Genomic DNA, 19899 nt, shown 5'->3' with positions numbered 1-19899 from the left:
TTAATAATTGGATGACAATTTGTAATATTCTTATTATTATTTTTATTATTAATTGATATTTAGAAGAATAATTATTTATTATTATTATTATTTACTGTTGCCTACATCTAAATTCTATGTCTGCTTAATGGTTCAGTTAATTTTTTTAATATAATATTTTAAAATTATGTAGTAACTTTTGTAGTGTGTTGTTCTGTATTTACATACAGTTGTTTGTTAGCTGTATCTTAGATCCAGTTTGATACGGAGCTCCGGATATAATTCAAATTAACAATTTGTTTCCACGACATCCACAAGTTTTAGCTAAGCTAATTCATAATTTGAAGTAATAATAATTGTAATAGTAATTACGAAATATTCTAAATATTATAATAATTAATTCCAAGGAACAAACTGTTGAATATTGGGAACAAATTCTAAATTTATGGCCATACTTTAGACTAAATAAGAAAAAGAAGTGTCCATAGCATAAAAAAATTATTCGTGGCCATAATTTTGTCCGCATGTCATCATGATCGGATTTACGGCTCCATTCAACACAAGCATTTTACCTTACCTCATCTGTATTTATTTATCATCGAATGGTACGTAACTAGCTTACCTTTTGATGCATTACCATGTTTTCGTAGCACATCCTTGTGCTTTCTTGCAATGTGCCGCTTCAGATTCCAGGAAGAATATTTGCTAACTCTTTACAGTCTCTCCGCAGTCCCTTTCAATTTTTTCTTCCTGCTCAATCTTAACTTTGATTTTTACTTTACATTTATGTATAAGGCTTGAATTCCATAACTTATTGCTAGACGTTTTTACAGATTCTCGAACTAGCAAATTATCAAAGGGCGTTCTGGGTTCAACGAGCGGTGCTGAGGGAGCGGAATTTTCGGAAAGGCGCTTTGATGGTAATATTACCGCACCGCTCGACGCTCCGCTCCCACTAAGCTCCGTTCACATGCTCGCTCTGAAACATCAGGTAAAGCGCACATGCTCTCAACTGAAGGAATACATATGCATACAAATCAAATGCTTTGGTAAAGTCTCACAAATTAAACATTGAACATTGTTGCATAAAAATAAACACTGAAGTTTATAATTACTATGTTTTTTACAGTGGGTCATAATATATCATATATTTTAGTTTGTCAGTACGTTTTGTGGTGTTAGGAAGTTTTTGCGCATTTCTGCACTAACTCAAAATGTGCGTACACCACCTCCTGAGCTGGCGTAGGATTTGAGCGTGCCGTACGCCAACGTCCATATTGATAAATCTCAAAGTCACCGTGGTTTTGGGTGTACGCAAGATGTACGCTGGAAATTTGGTGTACGCACTTTTGATAAATGAGGGCCATTGTGTATGACACAAGGCAATGGTCTGAAACGGCATCGCTCTGGGGTGATATTTCGATGTCATTAATATTGAGTCCGAGTGACAGAATTAAGTCTAATGTGTGCTTACAAGTATGCGTGGGTCCAGACACGTTTTGTTTAATACCGAGAGAATTTAGAACATCCATAAACGCACGTCCTAATGCATCTTTTGAGTTATCCACATGGATGTTAAAATCACCAACGATAAGAGCTTTATCTACCGTGACTGTAAGCTCAGATAGGAAGTCTGCTATTTCTTTAAGAAAATCTGTGTGGTGGCCCGGAGGCCTATATATGGTAGCTAAAATAAACGAAAGCTGTTTGTTGTTACGATCAGTTATTTCCATGTTTAACAGTATTATTTCAAACAAATTAAATTTTAGTTCTGATTTATGGTTTACTTTGAACATTTTGTTGTATATTGTAGCTACACCACCCCCTCTCCCTTTTTGTCGAGGAACGTGTTTATAATAATAGTCTTCTGGGGTGGATTCGTTTAAACTGATGTAATCGTCTGCTTTAAGCCAGGTCTCTGTTAAACAGAGTGCATCTAAGTTTTGGTCAGTAATTATTTCATTGATAATTGGTTCTTTATTGGTAAGCGATCTAATGTTAAGAAGGCCGAATTTTAACATTTGAGTTTCATCTTTTAATGTATTGTGTTCTAATTTTATGTTAATAAGATTTGTACGAGACAAGGTAAACGGTGCTCTGTATTTATTTATTCGAGGAACAGACACAGTCGAGATGTGTTGGTACTCTGGTAAAAAAGGCTCTATGTGCTGTGATATATGTGATCTTGACATGTCAAGGCAGCTAACAGACTGATGGGTAAGCCGATCTGTCTGTTTCCTGACCTGGGCCCTGGATAGTCAGACAATATCAAAAGTAAGACTATTGGTCAGATTTCTAGAGAGTAAAGTACTTCCTTCCGGAGACGGATGGAGGCCATCTCTCTTTAGCAGGTCAGGTCTTCCCCGGAAATGCTTCCAATTGTCTATAAACCCTACGTTATGCTGAGGGCACCACTTTGACATCCAGCCATGAAGAGACACTAATCTACTGTAAGTTAAAGACAGCCAAAAACATATTTTACAGTGTACATAATAAAAATGTGTGCAAGAATGAATGTACTAAAGCAACTAACAAGATTAAACACAGCTACTCCTTTAAAAATGGGGAGGAGACCACAAGAAACTCTGAATTTACAGGATAAAACCTGCTCCCGACCAGGTTAGGTTCAGAGAGTAAGTTACTCCGGAAACAGACTCTGAGTATAAGTTACCTGTCCTTCTGAAACAGGCTTGACTTACCCCGCTGTCTCAGGTTTAACCTACCTCTCATTTTGAAATGGAAAACTCAGAGTTTCCCTTATTTCAGAGTTAACAAACTCTGAGTTTGCACTTAACCACCTTCCCGAAACGGGCCCCTGGTCTTCACCCTTGTCCCTCGTTGACACACTGGGCTCACCTCAAAAAGTTCTAAGAGGCATTTTTCATATACAATATAAGTAGGCATTTTGTAGGTTGGTGTAGAAGGGTCCATGCTATAGAAAAAAACAACCAAACATAAATATACATGAAGTAATACTCGACCACAAGGTAGATGAACTTGTAACAACTTTACTGCGTGTCTCAGCATCCATGCATCATACACAACATCACTTCCTGCTTACGTACACAACGTATTACGTATAACAACATCCCCCTTTCTTTACATACTCAGACACTTAAAATATCAGCAAAACTTATATGTCTTTACCTGTTCTGAGTATAGGGAACACCATCAGTAATAAAACATAAAACGTATTACACAATTTTTCTTCAATGTTGACCAACATAACATTCAACATATATTCAGGAAATTTCTTTCTATACAGTTATTATTATCATCTTTTTATCATTGTACATATTCCTTGTATTGTGCTGGCTTGACTATAATCCTTCCAGATCTTGTGCATATTGGTTTGTTGTTCTCATGGCTTTTATTGTCTGTCTTTGTTTTGGTAGGTTGTGTGATTTTGCTTTCAACAGGGTCTTCGTAGCTTTGTTCCAACACCTCTGTTTCTGGTGGTTCCATGAACTGCACTTTTTTCTGTGTTTCTTGTGGTTGTGTGATGTACATCTCTCTGAGATGACTCCGGTTACGTCTAATTTTGTTTCCATTTGGTGTCTGTATCAGATAGCTTTTTGGCTCCCTACATCTTTCCACAATAGTTCCCGGGTTCCATATTCTCCTCACTTTGTCAAGCACTCTTACGTACTGTCCAGGATACAGTGGAGGTAAGTTTCTACCGCTACTCTGATCATGATGTGTTTTCATCATCATTGTTCTGTTTTCCAGGTGTTGTCTGTGTTGTAGTTTGCCTGGATCCCCATGACTCGGTAAGAGGGTTGTGACTGGTCTGCCAAAGAGTAATTCGGCAGGCGATGGTAAGTCACTGTCAATGGGAGTTGCTCGAACCTGAAGTAGAGCCATCTGTATGTTTCCCTTGTGTTTCATTGTTTTTCTGATGATGGATTTAATGTGTCTTACATGCCTTTCAATGAATCCATTACTTTTTGGGTAATGTGGTGAACTTGTGGTATGCTTAATTCCCCACTCCATTATGAATTTTTTGAACGGTTGCCCTGTGTATTGTGGTCCGTTGTCTGTAACTATTTCATCTGGTCTTCCAAATAGGGACATATACATCTGCATTTTCTGTGCCACTGCATGGCTGCTTACTGGTATGGGCATTTTGTCAACCAGTGGGTATTTGGAATATCTGTCCACAGTAAGTAGGAACTGTTTTCCTTGAATCTCAAATATTCAATTCAATTCAATTCAATTTTATTTATATAGCGCTTTTCACAATTTGTGATTGTTTCAAAGCAGCTTTACATTAATAGAAGCAGTGGAAAGCTTAAAAAAACGACAGATAGCACAACATAATACACGATAGCAGCTAAATTTGCTGCGGCTATGAATCAACATTATAAGCGTGCGTATTGCTAATGTAACGTAAAGAAGAGGGTGCTAAGTAAAGCCCAAGAAGGCTGCCTCCCCGGGTTGAAAAACCCCCTATGAGAAAAAAAAAACCAGACTCAGCAGGGGAAGTAAAAAAAAGTCTTAGGAGGAAAAAACCCTTGGGAGATATATTTATATATACGTTGAAACGATTAAGGAGATTAGGCGGAGGTAAAGCGGGTTCTGCTGGTGGTCGTTGGTCATGCATCAGCTGGGCATCACGTTGACGGTCTGCCGGTGAGTCAGAGGTGTGCCAACTTTCACATTTACCGGAACTGGGTCTGTTTGTCTCAAGTGTCCTCGGAGACGAGGACGAGACATGAAGAAAGAAAAACAAAACCCAATTAGCGTAGGGGCCATTCATATGTATACACATGTACATATACACAAACATACATATATATATATATATATACTTATACATACATACATACATACATACACACACACATACATATACGTATTGAAGATACGTCATCCCAGTGACAGACTCTGCACAGTTCGGTTTAGGGAGAACGAGAAAAATGCACGGGACGGCGAATGTTTTTAGGAAATGGATGCAGTGACGCCCTTTTAAGGACTGAAGTCCCGCCCCCGACTAGTGGGCTTAACACCACAAATCTATACCCACCGAGCTTTATTAAAATCCGGACGAGCAAGGGAGTAAAGGGGAGACGGGGACGTGACTGCGCCAGTCATCTCCCTGATGCCTGTCTAGGCTTCACAGTACTCCCCTACTCGACTCAGAAACCTCAGGTGGAGGGCCGAACAAGTGATAACATAATTCCATACATAATTTTCAATCACTCCTCTGCGCTTGGCAATTAATGGCCCGATTCGGGGTTTTATTGGTCTAGTGTTGAAGTTTTGGCCTTGTATTGTGGTTTGTATGTGCACAAAGTAGTGTTTCTTTTCCTTATATGTAGCCTTTTCTATTTTATACGTGAAATTTGTTTTTGAAAGTTTATGCCTCGGCCCATGGTTTGCTGCAAATATGTAAACAAGTAAGGAGAGATTAAACATTTTCTTAAGTTTATTAATAGCATTTACCATGCTTTGAAATGTTGACGAAAATTAGGATTTAGTTTATTTATTTATCAGGTTGTACAAGCTATCTATTGTGAGATGAGTACCATTACTAAAACAAATTATGTGAATGCCTTGTTAAAGAGAAAAGTTTTAAGTCTAGATTTAAAGGTATCTATTGTGTCTGATTCTCGGACAACGGTTGGTAAATCATTCCAGAGCTTAGGGGCTAAGTAGGAAAAGGATCTTCCACCTTTAGACACTTTTGATATTTTAGGGATAACTAAGAGACCAGAGTTTTGTGAACGCAGTGCACGTGATGGATTGTATTCTGATAGTAATTCTCTAAGATATGAGGGTGCTAGGCCATTTAAGGCTTTGTAGGTGGTAAGTGATATTTTAAATTGTATGCGATAATTAACTGGTAGCCAGTGTAAAGATGCTAGAATTGGACGTATGTGGTCATACTTCTTAGATCTAGTAAGCACTCTTGCAGAAGCGTTTTGAATTAGCTGCAGCTTGTTTACCTGATTTGCATGGCATCCCCCAAGTAGCGAGTTACAATAGTCTATTCTAGAGGTCATAAAAGCATGGATAAGCTTCTCTGCGTCAGATGTAGACAGTATATGGCGGATTTTTGAGATATTTCTAAGATGGAAGAATGCTGTGCGGCAGACGTTGCCGATATGACTATCGAAGGATAAATTGCTGTCGAACATCACACCTAAGTTCCTAACCGAGGAAGATGGTACCACAGTGCAGCCATCTATGTGCAACTTGTAATCTGACATATTATGTTTGTAGCGATTCGGTTCAATAATAAGCATCTCTGTCTTATTGGAGTTGAGCTTAAGAAAGTTATATGCCATCCAGTCACTAACATCGCTAATGCAGTCTGTTAGCTTAGAAAACGTGTGGGTTTCGCTGGGATGTGAGGAAATGTAAAGCTGGGTATCATCCGCATAGCAGTGAAAACTTATGTTATGTTTCCTGATAATGTCTCCTAGAGGTAACATATATAATGAGAACAGGATAGGACCTAAAACTGATCCCTGCGGTACACCATATTTAACCAGGGAGATATGACTGTTCCTCATTTACATAAACAAAGTGATAGCGATTGGTTAGATACGACCTAAACCAGGCTAACGCCTGACCACTGATACCAACATAGTTTTCTAGTCTATTGAGTAAGATTGTGTGGTATATTGTGTCAAAGGCTGCGCTAAGGTCTAGTAATATAAGAATTGAGATTTCACCACGATCGGATGTTAATAGGAGGTCATTTGTAACTCTAAGCAACGCTGTCTCTGTGCTATGGTGGGGCCTGAATCCTGATTGGAACTTTTCATACGTACTATTATTTGTCAAGAATGTGCGTAACTGGCTTGCCACTACTTTTTCTAATATTTTCGAAAGAAAAGGGAGATTTGAGATTGGTCTAAAGTTATTAAGCTCTCCCTGATCAAGCTGTGTTTTTTTAATCAGCGGTTTAATAACTGCTAGCTTGAAAGCTGTTGGAACGTATCCTATTTTTAACGATGAGTTAAAGATATTTAGAACCGGGGTTGACACTACAGGGAATACCTCTTTAAGTAGTTTTGTGGGAACGGGGTCTAATATACAGGACGATGATTTGGATGATGTGACTAGTTTAGAGAGCTCATCTATTGTAGTAGGTTTAAATGAATCAAAATGTTCATATGGTAATCTAGTGTTTAGTGAACTAATGGGTAGAGTGATGGCTGCTTGGGTAGTTACGATGTTTTCCCTAATAGCCGTAATTTTGTTAGAAAAGAAGTTCATGAAATCGTTACTATTGTGTTGAAGTTTACTATTGGTTTCTGTTTGTTCTTTGTTTCTTGTCAGTTTTGCAACTGTGCTAAAGAGGAAACGAGGGTTATTATGATTCTCATTTATAAGCTTGCTAAGATATGTAGATCTGGCGGTTTTAATAGCCTGTTTGTAGTGTTTAACACTCTGTTTCCATGCTGCGCGCCATACTTCTAACTTTGTGCTTCTATAATTTCTTTCCATTTTTCTAGCTGCCTTTTAAAGGGCTGCTGTGTGATGGTCATACCATGGAGCTGGCGGTTTTTCTTTTAATCTCTTTTTTCGAATGGGAGCAACGGCATCCAATGTGTTAGAACAGACATTGTTTAGGTTTTCTATTTCAATATCTAGATCGTCACAGTTATCTGCTACATGTTTCATTTGGGACAGGTCTGGAAGAGTGCTAATAAAGCTATCTTTAGTGGTGGAAATTATTGTTCTGGCTAGTCGGTAGCATGTTGTAGATTGAGTGATCCTATCTAGAAGTACAGTGTATGACACAAGGTAATGGTCAGAAACTGCATCACTCTGAGGTGATATTTCGACGTCATTAATATTGAGTCCGAGTGACAGAATTAAGTCTAATGTGTGATTACGAGTATGCGTTGGCCCTGTCACGTTTTGTCTAATATTGAGAGAATTTAGAACATCTATAAACGCACGTCCTAATGCGTCTTTTGGGTTGTCCACATGGACATTAAAATCACCAACAATAAGAGCTTTATCTACAGTGACTACAAGCTCAGATAGGAAATCTGCTATTTCATTAAGGAAATCTGCATGGTGGCCCGGTGGTCTATAGATTGTCGCTAAAGCAAAAGAAAGCTGTTTGTGGTTACGATCAGTTATTTCCATATTTAACAACATTACTTCAAATGATTTAAATTTTAGCTCAGATTTTTGGTTTACTTTAAACATTGTGTTGTATATTGTAGCTACACCACCCCCTCTCCCATTTAATCGAGGTTCGTGTTTATAATAATAGTCTTGTGGGGTGGATTCATTTAAACTAATGTAGTCGTCTGCTTTAAGCCAGGTTTCTGTTAAACAGAGTACATCTAAGTTTTGGTCTGTAATTATTTCATTGAGAATAGGTTCTTTATTGGTAAGCGATCTAATGTTAAGAAGGCCGAATTTTAAGATTCGAGATTCATCTGTTAATGTATTGTTTTCTAATTTTATTTGAATCAGATTTGTACCAGATGTAACAAGCGGTGCCCTGTATTTATATGTTCGGGGAACAGATACAGTTGAAATGTGCTGATATTTCGGTAAGATTGACTCGAAGTGCTGGGATATATGTGATCTTGACATATCACGGCAGCTAACAGATGGACGGTTAAGCCGATCCGTCTGTTTCCTGACCTGGGCCCTGGATAGTCATACTATATCAGAATTAAGACTATTGATCAGATTTTTAGTGAGTATAGCACTTCCTTCCGATGACGGATGAAGGCCATCTCGGGTTAGGAGGAATGGTCTTCCCCAGAAATGCTTCCAATTGTCTATAAACCCTACGTTATGCTGAGGGCACCACTTTGACATCCATCCATTGAGAGACACTAATCTACTATGTGTTTCATCTCCCCGGTAGGCGGGGAGGGGACCAGAGCATATTACATTGTCTGACATTGACACTGAAATATGTCAGATGCTATGTATTGCCATGGTTTGGATGGTACTTTGTGTGGAATGAGTGGTTCCTTTGGGTGTGCATCTTGATGTTCTGCACATGTGCTACAGGATTTGCACATTTTCTCAATGTCTGTATTTATTTTCTTCCAGTATACACTCTCTCGTGCCAGTCTGCGTGTTTTCTCTATGCCTTGGTGGCCTGCATGAAGCTGTGTCAGAATGTCATTAGTCATTGTTTCCGGGACAAGCACCTGTCTGCCCTTGAATATAACTCCAGCTTCTATGGCAAGTTCATCTCGAAAAGACCAGTAACTACGAAGATCCTTTGGCAGGTCCTGAATCTTGTCAGGCCATCCGTGATGGATGATTTCTTTTAGTGCACTGAGTTTGGGGTCTTTCTCAGTTTCGGTTCTGAGAGTCTCTTGTTTTTCCTGGGAGAAATTTATTGTTGCAATGGTTTGCTGCGTAGGATCCTCAAATTCTGCATCGAGTCCGTCTATACGTTCATCCAGTTCGATGTCTTCATTGTTTTCTGGATTCGGCAGGCGACTGAGGGCATCTGCTAGGATCATTTGACTTCCAGGGCGATACACAACATTGTAATTGTACCCTTGTGTCTTGATTAGCATGCGCTGTAGTCTGGGGGAGCGGCATGCAGAGGTTTTGTGCATATTGTGACAAGTGGTTTGTGATCCGTCACAACAACAAATGATTTGCCATACAGGTATGTATGATATCGTTGCATGCCGTACACAATAGCAAGCATCTCTCTCTCTATGTTGCTATATCTTGACTGGCATTCAGTCAGTGTCTTTGAACCGAAAGCAATGGGTCTATTGTCTTGTACTAGTGCAACACCAATACCTTTCTGTGATGCGTCCACCTCCAGTGTGAGGGTTGTTGCTGGGTTGTAGTATTTCAGACACGCATCCACAGTCACTGTTGCTTTCAGCTCATCAAAGCACTTCTGATAGTCATCATCCCATGCCCATTGTGAGTCAGTCTTTAGCAAACCCCTTAGTGTGTGTGCTTTCTCTGCAAACCTTGGTATGTAAGGTGAGAGGTAATTCATCATGCCCATAAATCGGTGGAGGTCATCTTTGCCTTGTGGTGTTGGCATTTTCTGTATGTCTTGGACTTTGGCTGGGTCTGGCATGATACCTTTGTCTGTGTACAGGTTTCCAAAGAATGATATGCTCTTTTGTTTGATAATGCATTTATCACTGTTGAACACCAGGCCCTTTTCTACTGCTCTTTTCATCAGGTTTTGTAGGTTTCTGTCGTGTTCTTCCTCATCAGTACCACATACAGCGACGTCATCTGCTATACTTATTACACCATGGAGACCTTCAAGAATTTGGTCCATCCTTGCTTGGAAGAGATCCTGGGATACGCTAAGGGCAAATGGTAAGCGTTTCCAGCAATATCTGCCGAAGGGAGTTCGGAAGGTAGTCAAAATTTGTGACTCCTCATCCAGATGTATCGACCAGTATCCAGCTTTTGCATCTAGCTTGCTAAATACTTTAGCATTTGCAAATTTTGGGTTTAGTTCCTCTACAGTTGGTATCTTGTGAGGACACCTCTTCAAGCTTGCATTTAGCTTCTGCGGGTCTAGACAGATTCTTAGTGATCCATCCTTCTTTGTGCTGAAGGCTAGACTGGAACACCAGTCTGTGTGCTCTTCTACTTTTCGTAGGACTCCTTGATCGATAAGCTTATTCAGCTTACTTTGAAGTTTTTCCTTAATGTGAATGCTGCATTTACGTGGTGGGTCGATGAATGGGTTAGCGCCTTCTTTCAGGATCAGCTTTGCTGTGCCGCTAAAACTGCCTATTTTGTCAAATTGGTCTGGAAAAGTCTCCTTCAGTTCTTTAATGCCTCTTATCTGTTGTGGTTTGCACGTAGTTGTTGGTTGTTTCACATGTTCTTTTTCTCTTTCAGACATCATGTCAACGTTTACAGTCACAAGTCTGAGCAGTTCGCTTGTAGGTAATCCGACAACAGCTGGTCCAGGTACGTCAACAACATAGAATTTTGCATCTATCCATCTGGACTCTTTGTACTGGCATGGCATATTGAGAATTCCATAACAGGGTATTATGTCACCGGTATACGACGTCAGCTTTATGTTGGATGCTGGTTTCAGGTGTTGCATATTTTGTGGTGCTGTTCCATACATCTGCTGGAATGTACGCAATGGTAACGTGTTTCCTGATGCACCGGTGTCTATTTTTAGACGAAGTGTGTATTCCTGTCCTTGTAAGTGTGGTGGTTTAACATTCAGCTTTGTATATGCTTCATCTCTGGGTGGCTTCACATGGATGCTATGTAAACACTTTGCACTGATGGTGATGGAGTAAAAGTGTTTTTGGTATGTACTTAGATCATCTTCTTTAGTATTGTCTACTACATTGATGCTGGGCTCATCCTTGTGCTTGTAGTCTCTTCTTGGGTATGTATGTCTTTGGTATCCGGTGCGTGGTCGTGACTTGCTTCTGCGCTGGGCGGAGAACTGTCTTTGTCGTCTTGTCTTTTTACAGCATTTTGCCCAATGGCCTTTATTTCCACACATAGAGCATGTATCATTATATGCAGGGCATTGCCTGGGTTTGTGGTTCCTGTCACAGTTTTGACATGTTCGTCCTCTTGTTATTACATGGACTTTATCCTTGTGTGGCACGCTGAGCTGTTGAATTTGTTCATTTCCAGCTGCTAAAGCTTCGTGTTTTCGCCCCTCTGCTAGTACTTCAGCAATTGGATGCCCTTTAGGCTTGCTATAAAGATCATTTCTTAAAGCATCAAAGGTAGTACTGGCAATGATAAGCTCAACTAATCTTTCATTAAGCTCTTCATCTGTAAATTGGCATTTCAACGCTAGTGTTCTGGCTCTGGTCACAAAATCATCAATGCTCTCATCTGTTCTCTGTCTGTATTGCATGAGATGTAGCCTGTGAATTCTGAAGTTAACATTTAACTTTAGTTGTCCTTCAAAGAAGTTCCACAAGGTGTCAGGATTTCTCTTTTCTGCATCACTGAGACCACTTGCATTGAGTCGTTTTAAACCCTCATCTCCAATGCCTCTACACACTTTCCTAGCTTTTTTATCTGCATCTGTTATTTCTTCATCTTCCAGATATAGATTCATTTTTTGTTTAAATAAGGACATTGCCTCACTTAGATCAGGATCAGACCAGTTCATCATTGGTAAGTGTGCTGCCATTCTTTAACTTTTTATTTTTATTTTCTGCTGTACTCACGTTAAAAATTTTCCTTTTGTGTTCCGTTTTGCTTTCGTTGTGTTTCTTAGACCGATTCACAATTATCCACGGACAAAGTGCATTCTCCGATCTGCAACACGTGTAACGTTAACAGGTGAAGTCGCGTTGTTAACTCCGTTAAAACTTCAGCGTGGTCGTCAATATAGTTTAATCTTGTTGCACGTTTCAGTACTTGCGTTGACAAGGATGTTCACGCTATTTAATATTAACGGTTTTAACCGCTGCCACCATGAAGTAATACTCGACCACAAGGTAGATGAACTTGTAACAACTTTACTGCGTGTCTCAGCATCCATGCATCATACACAACATCACTTCCTGCTTACGTACACAACGTATTACGTATCACAACAATACATAGAACAGCTTGTTCATGAAAGAGTCTGCATAAATTGTTTACTGGTATTGTTATGCGTACATGTGTCCAGTATCCTCTCTCAAAGCACTTATGGAGTCCTCACCCTGCTGAAAAAACCAGCATCAAACCAGCATGGGAATTATGCTGGTCTATGCTGGTTTAGCTGGTGGTCACAGCATACCAGCACCAAAACACAACATATTCTGGTATGACCAGCATGGGATGCTGGTGCTAATGCTGGTTTAGCTGGTGCTAATTCTGGTTTGTTGCTGGTTTAGCTGGTGCTAATGCTGGTGCTGATGCTGGTTTGATGCTGGTTTAGCTGGTGTTCACTAGCAAACCAGCACCAACACACAACATATGCTGGTCTTGCTGGTATGCTGGTTTTTTTCAGCAGGGCAGGGTTGTAGGTTGGATCATGGGGGCTCTGTATCATTGTAGAGCTGCCCTCTGAAGAGTCAACACCCACTTTGGTCTGCTCCAGACAGGGTCTCTTTATTGGCGAGATTTCTTCCTCAATATCAAGCAACTGGCGTCGCTTCACTGGTGTGGAGGACAGGAAAGCATGTGTTCGCACAAAGGTAGTAGTTGAAGTGCAGAGTTTGGGGCGCACACCTGTGTGCCTTTGAGTAAAACAAATAAAAAGTAGTATTAGCAACATTGTTTTATTAGCCTAATTTTGTATTTGTAATAAAATGTACATCCTAGCAGTTACCCTTTTTAGCTTACCTGTACTTTTGACATGAGGTAGGAGAGTTTTCATAGAAAGCTGTGTCCCAACTGAGCACATCAGGGGTTTTGTTTGACAGCCTTTGTTAACAAATGTTGGTTCTTGCCTTGTTGGTTTAGCCCTCTAAATAAAGTGCAAGTAGATTATTTTCTCTTCATAATCTTTTCACTATAAGTTTTTCTAAATAAAATAAACGTCAAATACAAATGCTGGAGCTTTAGAACTCTCTAATGATGTATTGTTTGTTGTGTTAAGTTACATCTTTTACATTAAATAAGTAAACAATAACGACCAGCTGCGTACGCTGGGATCGCCCATGAAACAAGCACACTAACAAGACAAACGACTAAGGCCTAATCTTACCACTAAAAATCTGTTTATCTTTTAAGTTATTTACAGCTTACCGAAGTGCTCTGCTCATCGTCTCCAAAGATAGAAGGAATTGACCCCTCAAACAGACGAAGTCTGTCGGCAAATCCTTCTTTGTACTGGCGGAGGTTGGTGAAGTGGTTGTCCTTAAAGTGCTTCTTGCACACAAAAATGACTTTACCCACAGATGTGGGTACATTCCCGTGAAAAATAAAACTTAACCAGGCACTTTGAAGAGGTTCTGATGCTTGGAGACGGTGTAATGAATCGTGTGGGTTAACACAGCTAAAAACCGAACATTTGGACTTCTCTTGTAACTTCTGCATCCTTGGACTACAATCGCAGAGAGGAATGAAAATGGCGGATAGCTCGAAGTGTTGGGCTGGGAGAAGTCGATGTCTTTATTTGGCAGTTCAGCTGCAAATACTGTGACGCAATTGTTCAGAAAACGTAATAGAGAACAGAAAAATCTGAACCGGCTGGGAAAGTATGACCAAAACAGAATATAACGATATCAACAAAGCACCTGAAGAGACTAATTTCAAATTTTATGTACTTCTAAACATCACAAATATACAACAAAATGCATTTAAGGGCTAAAAAAGTGGATTTAGCATGATATGTCTCCTTTAAAGGACACACCCAAAACGACACATTTTTGTTCGCACCTACTGTAGGTTAGATACGTCGTGATGTAAGAGTGTAACGTCACAAAGCATGTGAGATGCAAGTACAAGGAAGTAGATAAAACATGTGAGTTGGATCGACCGTGTGTTGTCTGATTTATATTGTTTTAAAAACAACATTACACCTACAAAGTGTCAATTTTTACGTTATAATAAATTATTTATATGGTAAATGGTCTGCATTTATATAGCGCTTTTAACAGACCTATGGCCATCCAAAGCACTTTACAATTAGCCTCATATTCACCCATTCACTCACCCATTCACTCACACATTCATACACCGACGGCAGTGTCAGCCATGCAAGGCGCCATCCAGCTCGTCAGGAGCAGCTGGGATTAGGTGTCTTGCTCAAGGACACCTCGACACTTGGTCCGGTAGAGCCGGGGATTGAACCACCAACCTTCCGGTTGGTAGACAACCTACATGAACCACTAGGCCACTCCAAACTGGTATTTGTAGATAAAACTGTGTACACATCAAAGATTTATTTTACATCTTAAAAATGTTTGTGAAATGGCCTCTTAAATGTTCTCCTGAAAGTGTTAATTTTCATGTGTATTGTGATTTTTAGTGTGTGCTCCAGTACAGCAGGTGGCGGGAACGCGCCGCTTACTCTGAGTGACGACTCATGAGCACGAGCAAATGCTGTAAGGACACAGTCATGGCGTCGTGTATACGCTTATTGCGCGGACCTCTTAGATTAATTATAACACACAACGCATTAATATCACAAAGCAAATTAATCCCGCATAGTAAAAGTCAATGGAGCGTGAGCTGGAGCTGCAGATATTTGTTTCAGTCGCCGTCAGTATGGGGTGAGTGTCACATGAAGGACATTTCAACACAGTGTGTCACTAACGTTATGTGATTTACTTCAGCCGAGTCTTATTTATTTATTAAATCACACTTTACTGTATGCTTATTTCTTATATGTCGAGTACAATGTGGTTTGAGTCAGATGAATGCTTACTGTGAAAAGTGTAATGTGGTTATTTTAGATTATGTCGAAGATTACACAGTAAGTTATTAAACGATTTAATAAGCATGACTGTCTGAGGTCTTGTCTGTATAAAGTCACGACGATAATAATGATTATGATGACTTTGACGTCACATCATATCTACAAATCACAACATCGATCAGTGTTAAGTCGTGTTCCCTCTATATGTTTCTCTTTAATGTAACATAGTGTTTCCATCACGTTGCGTTTGTAATTAGTTTAGAAAGAGTAAATATTTAAATGGTTTAAACTAAAAAGCAGTTATATCATGTTTTCTATAACACCATTTATTAAATATGTAATAATTTTTCAATTTTCTTTCTTTTTACTTAATATCTTATAGCCTCTTCTTCCTATATTTGTCCCTGCTGTTAATACTGTTAAATTATTATGTTTACATACTTACTAAACACATAAATATAGCACACACACTAGGGCTGGACGATATGGCCAACATTTTTATCATGATATACTTCTTAATTTTGGTCGATACGGTATAAATCCGATAACAATATGCATATTAAAAAGCCTTGGGAAAAACTGCCAAGAATGCCTGCAATGGATGTCTGAAACAAAAACAAACCTCTGCAAAAAAATTTTGCCAATGAAACCTCCTATAAAACTATATCGTATTTAAAATAAAAAAGGGATAAATATATTAATGTTCCCCTTGTATAAGTGTTTAGCCTTCATACAAAAAAGTGATATCACTGTCCAGTAAACCAGACTTTCAGGCTCAGATTAATAATATTATAGGTGCACCCTGAATGTCAGTAATAAATGCTGTAATGCAGGGGTCTCAAACTCAAATAGGCTTGGGGACATTTCTGAGATCCACATCATAGAAGAAGGGACGAAGAGCTATTTTAACATTAAAAAGCACAATTATTTATTTTACATTTATAAACTATTATGCATTTTTTGCCACCAGGTTGTGTTTTGATTATGGATTTCTTCAGTTACAGTATTGACTTTCATAGTTCCATCTGTGTTAGTCCATAGTTTTGATAAATTTGCTATTATAGTAATATGTGAAGAAAATATGAATAAGTCAATGTGACCCTAAAACTTTTCAATGGTAGTGTTTAATGTTACATACTGTTAGAAAAATAAAAACTACTGATCTACTTGTTAGGGATGTCAATTTATGCAATTTCCCATATTCGATGATCATTTAAATTAACGATCAATCAATCGAATAATCGTTAACAGTAATAGTGCAATAAGCCTTCACTGCAGTGGCATATAGCCAATGACATAAAAGTGTGCATAAAAACGACAGCTTCCTCACGCGAATTAAAAGATTTTATTTTGTCTAAATAACATGCTAGTGGAATTGTAAAATGAGTCAATGTAACGTTAATTGTTGTTTTGATAAAATCATCAATTTAAACTTATCTAGTAATGAAATATAATGACTAATAGACACAGTGTATAACTCCGCCTCACATGGGCACTCTGCAACAGACGCATGAAAGTCCATGTCAAAATAACAGTTTTATTATCATCAAGTGTTATTTATCAAGTTGTTATCCTCGCTTTCCGAGTCGTTGATACACTGTTTGTAATTATATCCAAGAAGCACACGAAGGGCACTTTTCTCGTCGTCACCTCAGCTTAGACGTACTTTCAGCAAAGATGCTTATATTACGGAGATGGCAACCTTCCATTAGAAAACACGCAGCGCCTCAGCCAGTCAATAATGATGATCAGTGATATATGTTGCGGGCATTCAGGTTGTAACGACAGTCAGTTACAGTTTACATTTGACAGTTTCTTGCAATAATTTAAGATTACATTTTAATCTGTTAATTAAAAACGGCTTCTGGTCTCCTTCTCTGTATATAGCAGCGTTGCTATGCTAATCTTGCAGGCTTCCCTGAAGAGGGTCTTTGCTTTCAGTATCCTAAACGTATTTGCATTTTCTGCATCGGACCCTCTCAGATTCACTGCGGATGTCATTTCGTTGCGTTGGCAGCCAGCCAGCCAGCCAGCCTCGTCTCGCATGACGTTAAAAAGCACATGCGTGTGGTTGGCAACGAGCATCGTTGTGATCATAGCTAGTAGTTTAACTTTTGCGCGCTCGCTTAATTTTTTTTTCTCCAACTGTATGTGTTTTGCGCAGGCGCCGCACACACGTGCATGATCTTGTTTTTCAACAATCGTTAAGTTTTATCGAGTAAATTCTTATCGACAATTAATCGAAGATCGATTAATTGTTAACATCCCTACTACTTGTAATTGCTTAGCAAGCTAGATATATTTGAAAGACATTTAATTATATTATACATATTACTCATAAGATGACACAGCAGCATACATACTTATCTTTTCTCCTCATCTTTACCCTTTTCTAACCATGGCACCTTATGGTTTAAGCCACTTTATCTCACCAGTAATTTAGTTTGTGTGCATTACATCTCCTTTTCTCCCTCCCTATATGGTGTCGTCATTGGAAGCTGTGACTTGACGCGAACTAACGCCGCATTCACACGGGGCGTAAGCGTTGACGCTTCCCATTCTCTTTTAATGGGTGACGTCAAGCGTTGGCGAACTGAATTGTGGATCCGTCTGCGCCGCGTCAGTGCCGTTGCTCGCGGCAGAAGTTGAACATTTCTCAACTTTTCAAGCGGCAACGCGTGCGTCAGCCAATCATATTGCCTTATAGGGGTGCACGATTCAGAAAATTTCACGATTCGATCCGATTCCGATTTTTAGGCTCAAGATTCGACTCAAAATCGATTTTCGATTCAAAAACGATTCTTGATTTTAAAAAACGATTCACAGTATGTAAATGTAGTTTACTTCTTCCTATGTGACTGATTGAAGGAGATTTTAAAGAAAAGAAACACAACAAATTAAATGTAGTTTGATATTACTTTATGTCTTTATGCAAAAATAAAAACTGATATGAAGCAATTAGATGACCCCTTTTATCAAACTCTATTTAATACTATAATATAGTAGCCTATATGAATGATAGACAGTGCAGGTCTATAGATTATAAATGTGACTGGTGCTATAATGGTTATTATGTCTATTAGATAGAGCAGAAGCAAGGAAAGTGCCTCTCTATTTCTCTCTTGCCAATTAAAAAAAAGCTAAATCCACTCATTATTTCAGATTCAAAAGTCTGCTTGCTGTCCCAGTGACAGGGGACTTTACATTACAGCTTTGCGTTTTGTAAATCTTGAGTCAGCTTGAGCTTTGCTCGTTCAGTGCAATAGATTTTGGAAAATATATGGTTTATTAATAATGTTAGAAAAGAGCCTGTTTTTATCGCCATAGAAACCGTCGGCACACTGAAACTGCACGCGAGCTTTAGCACGGTAGCGCTCACGGTCATTCTCCGATCGACTCGGATTTTACTCACTAATCAGACTCGGGACCCGAAGTAATTTAACTTTGACTGACCCGAACCTGACTGACCATTTCAAATACAAACCCAGAACCATACGGTCCGCGGGTGCTCCGTGAAGTCCTCTAATGGTAAAACTCTGCTCAAGTTCAGAAACATGAAGGATACAAAGTGACACGAGCTTGTTCGCGTCGCATCCCAATTCATTGCGAAACAGAGAGCACGTGAACGGACACCGAGCTCATCATGTCGCACACAAAATGACATTATTAAAGAGTGTCATCATCACAGAAAAAGAAAAAAGAAAAAATTTGACGCCAGAAATACTTGGGCACTAGTTAATATAACTAGGCACAGCACCCAAGTAAAGTCAATGTGTGGGAAACCATGTGACAAGAGTGTGCAGGCGTCAGAGTGAATACGACGCAGCGTCATCTATGGGAATACTGAGATAAACTCATTTCAGGACAATAGTAAAACGGCATTACAAAAAAATTTATGAATCGATTTTTAGAATTTTATGAATCGATTCAGAATCGGCAAAGCTTGAATCGCGATTCAAATGTGAATCGATTTCATTCATTATTATTTTTAAATATTCGATTTATAATCCATTATTTAATGCAAATTTGACTTATTAATATTTACTATGTATCTATCTACACACACTGTAAAAACGGGCTTATGCATTGCCAGTGCAACTACGAGCTCGTAGTTGACTTGTTTTAAATTATGTCCACTAGAAGGCATTGCAGTATTACTAATAAACATGTAATTATTAACCAACAGGATTTAGCTTTCTTGCTAATTAATGATTAAGCTTAGACACAAAATGAATAAAGTTGTCAACTTCAATCAACATTTACATTGTCAACGCAACAGTTCTCTTTGTTCTCGTAGGGCTGTGTAGATCGCATCATTATACAATCCGACTTACACACAGCACACATTTCCCCTGCCCTCCAATTTCACTATTACTTTTTCATTTAAACACACCTTAAAGGAAGTGCGATCTTGAACAAGTATTTTGTCACTGTTTAAAAACACAAACTTATCTAAACAAATGAGCATTAAAGACATGTAGAGCAACAGTAAACCAAAGTGCGCTGCTTAAGTGCGCTAACAGTGCGCTGCTTAAGTGCGCTAACAGTAACACTAATTTTAATCTGTAGGCCAGGCTATAATGAAAAACATGTCACAATTTGATCCTAAAGGTTGTTGGCCAAAAACACAAGGCGATCTATGTTTT

At 38.9% G+C, this 19899-nt stretch overlaps 1 protein-coding gene across 2 annotated transcripts in view; it reads left to right on the top strand.

Annotated features, from left to right (window-relative positions):
• Positions 1–14883: 14883 nt before the first annotated feature.
• pdhx (pyruvate dehydrogenase complex component X) overlaps positions 14884–19899 on the top strand; it is a 41785-nt gene continuing 36769 nt past the window's right edge. For both annotated transcript variants that reach the window (XM_065297959.2, XM_065297958.2), the window contains exon 1: positions 14884–15107. In XM_065297959.2, the coding sequence (XP_065154031.2) occupies positions 14921–15107 (187 nt within the window). In that variant the 5' untranslated portion in view covers positions 14884–14920. The remainder of the gene's footprint in view (positions 15108–19899) is intronic.

Source organism: Paramisgurnus dabryanus, chromosome 23 (genome assembly GCF_030506205.2).
Source record: "Paramisgurnus dabryanus chromosome 23, PD_genome_1.1, whole genome shotgun sequence".
In the NCBI taxonomy this organism is placed as follows: Eukaryota; Metazoa; Chordata; class Actinopteri; order Cypriniformes; family Cobitidae; genus Paramisgurnus; species Paramisgurnus dabryanus.
Note: the sequence above shows the minus strand (reverse complement) of the source record. Positions and strands in the feature narration are given on the sequence as shown.